Source organism: Rhipicephalus microplus, chromosome 3 (genome assembly GCF_043290135.1).
Source record: "Rhipicephalus microplus isolate Deutch F79 chromosome 3, USDA_Rmic, whole genome shotgun sequence".
In the NCBI taxonomy this organism is placed as follows: domain Eukaryota; kingdom Metazoa; phylum Arthropoda; class Arachnida; order Ixodida; family Ixodidae; genus Rhipicephalus; species Rhipicephalus microplus.
This window is the reverse complement of record NC_134702.1, coordinates 92303218-92305860: the sequence shown is the minus strand read 5'-3', so window position 1 is coordinate 92305860 and position 2643 is coordinate 92303218. Positions and strand designations below refer to the sequence as shown.

The window sequence follows — 2643 nt, the reverse complement described above, 5'->3', positions numbered from 1 at the left end:
TTTCACTTCTGTCACAATTGTGTCCTAATGTGAAAAGCAACAATACATAAACCAGCTATTGGGGTGATTATTTTTATACCATCTGGGGTTCCTTAATGCACGCCTAAATCTAAGCACACCAAGTACTCTCGCATTTGACCTCCACTGAAATGTAACGGCCTTGGTAGAGATCAAACTTAGAATCCTGGGCTCAGCAGCACGTCACTTCCAGCACGCTTTTGCAACAAGTCAATTCATTTCAAGCGGGCATAACTAGCTTTATTGTGCTTCTCTTAGAATCGCTGCCCGGTCAGATTTTTCCCAACGAATAATCAGGTCAGCAGAGGGCCTGCTCAGGTGTTTACTCCACGTAGCCTCCTGGAACCCAGTTCTTCTTTGGGTTGAAGAAGATGCCACGGTTTCCATCTCCCCAGGGATATTTCTACAAAAAAAACGTACAAGCATTTAAATAAAAGCCACGCTTTGAAGGAAATGGGCACGAAAGTAAAGTGCCACCATATGCTGTTAAAATATCGATTTGTTGAATATGCTGAAAATATTGAAGTTTTATTACACTGAATGCAAGGCGACAGAAAATGCAGCATTGTGTAGGTAGATTAGGTATGCTAAATGTATATTAAAAAATGGGGTCATTGGCAGTCCTCAGCTAAACATTTAGTATGCATATCCTGAACAATGCAAGCTGTTGTGAAAGTCTGCCTTTTGATGTAAACCACCATGTTTGCAACATAACTGCAGGCGAGAAAGTATATACAGCAATACATGTAGTACAGTTGAACCTCACTACAATGAACAGTGACATAGCAAATTGTCTGTAATAGCTAACTAAACACGAACTTTAGTAGGTCACACTAACTAAATATGAACGCTAATCTGTTTTGTCAAACAATCTTTTGTTGTAACATCACCCTCTCATATTCTGGAGCAATTAGTTTTCAATGACAGAAGGTGACATGTAGTAATTGCCTCGTTTATATTGGGTTTGTAAGTTCTGGGGTTTAACGTCCGAAAACCATGATAAGACTATGAGGCACAGCGCAGAGGAGGGCCCCGGAAATTTCGACAAACTAATGTTTGCCAACGTGCGCTGACATCTCGCTGTACATGTGCTAACATTTCGCCTCCATCAAAATGCGACTGGCGCAGCAAAAGTCAAACCCACGACCTTCAAGTCGGCAGCTCAGTGCCGTAACCACAACACCACTGTGGTGGTCACTTTGTAGTGCGTTTGAAACCTAAAATAACAAGTTGTCGCGTCTAAAATCTTTTGCCCAAGCCGGGCTTCCATTTGTTAGGGGCGATTTTGTCGGACACAATGAACAAACTTATGGTCCCGATGCTGCTTCATTTTAACAAGGTTCCACCATACTGCATCCTTCGTGTCAAAACTACCTCTCGATAACGGCAACCGTACAGTTGCTTCTATTTTTGCGCAGTTACAAATACACAAAGGCAGACAGAGAAGAACCCAACGTGAGATAATCGCATGAACGAAAACTACAAATACGGCACTCATTGCGTGCAACACACAAGACGTGTGGCTCATGCTACTTAATCGTGGTTTTGGCACGTGAAACCACGGGGGTCTCACGTGCCAAAACCACGATTGTAGCATGCGGGCCACACCGCAATGGGAGACTTCGGATTAATTTTGCCCACCTGAGGTCCTTTACCCTGCACCAATATCTATAAATGTTTAATGAGTTTAATATCCCAAAATCACCATATACGGGACGCCATAGTAAAGGGCTAAAAAAATTTCGACCACCTGGGGTTGTTGAGATATGACTGGTTATAAAATAGTGCATATTTTTCGTCCACGTGAAACCAAGCCATTCCCGGGACAGTGAAGACTCGGCACAAGAACTAGGAATAAGCGAGTGGTGCAGCAGGATAGCCGACCTTGCTGCGGATGTGGATGTACTCGTAGGGGCGGTACTCCGGCCTGTGGTGATGCTTCGAGTGCTCAATTTCAGCGAAGTAGACGTTGATTCCGCACAGCGCAATGGCCGGGAAGGCCACGAACAAACTCAGCCTCTTCCACAGAAGCTCACCAGCTGCGCAGACAAAGGGTACCATGAGCAACCACATGTGCCCCAGATGACATGTAATTTAAAGATCAGGCGCATTAATGCACTGAACAGAAAGAAGACAGTGCCCCGGCGTTCAAGAAGCCACACCGACGTCCTATCTGTCTCCACCCCTCACGGTCGAAACACCGCAAGCTACGAGCGGATTAACGAATTAACAGCGCCATACTGACCTGCGTGGTCATGTGTATCCGCGTGCTGGGAAAACCGAGCAGCCGATTTCGAGAAGTTGCGAAAAGCTTGCCGGAGGGTTAGGCTCGCCATGATGATGCCCTCGGTAGAGTGTACTAGAACAAGGGGAGTGCCCGGACCGGCCGCAGCACCAATGCATTAAAAGTGAAGCCCAAACGGGGTCAAATCCGCTAGTGGCGCTGCGATCGGTAGTCTGTGACCTGTCGTCGTTTTAAGAGCCGTGCGCAGCTCCGCCGAAGTGGTCGAGGGGTAGAATGCTCGCATCCCACTAAAAAGACCCAGGTTCGAATCACCGCTGTGACCATAGATTTTTTTTTTAATTTCACGTGTACAACTGTATTGTTTGGCTTTTTTTTTAAAT

At 45.7% G+C, this 2643-nt stretch overlaps 1 protein-coding gene across 1 annotated transcript; it reads right to left on the bottom strand.

The window, feature by feature from the left end:
- Positions 1 to 236: 236 nt before the first annotated feature.
- LOC142803831 (cytochrome c oxidase subunit 6A2, mitochondrial-like) lies at positions 237 to 2422 on the bottom strand. The gene is made up of 3 exons (XM_075889979.1): positions 2264 to 2422; positions 1903 to 2057; positions 237 to 421 (listed from the first exon to the last, which is right to left on the bottom strand). Exons 1-3 carry the CDS (start codon positions 2352 to 2354, stop codon positions 341 to 343), a joined length of 327 nt encoding a protein of 108 aa, XP_075746094.1. The 5' UTR covers positions 2355 to 2422; the 3' UTR covers positions 237 to 340.
- Between the last annotated feature and the right edge of the window lie 221 nt (positions 2423 to 2643).

Coding starts and splice junctions, on each gene's coding strand:
- LOC142803831 (XM_075889979.1), bottom strand. CDS start 2,354: ATGGCGAGCCTAACCCTCCGGCAAGCTTTTCGCAACTTCTCGAAATCG. Junction 2,058..2,263: donor GGATACACATGACCACGCAG/GTCAGTATGGCG, acceptor TTGTCTGCGCAG/CTGGTGAGCTTCTGTGGAAG. Junction 422..1,902: donor ACATCCACATCCGCAGCAAG/GTCGGCTATCCT, acceptor TTTTTTTTGTAG/AAATATCCCTGGGGAGATGG.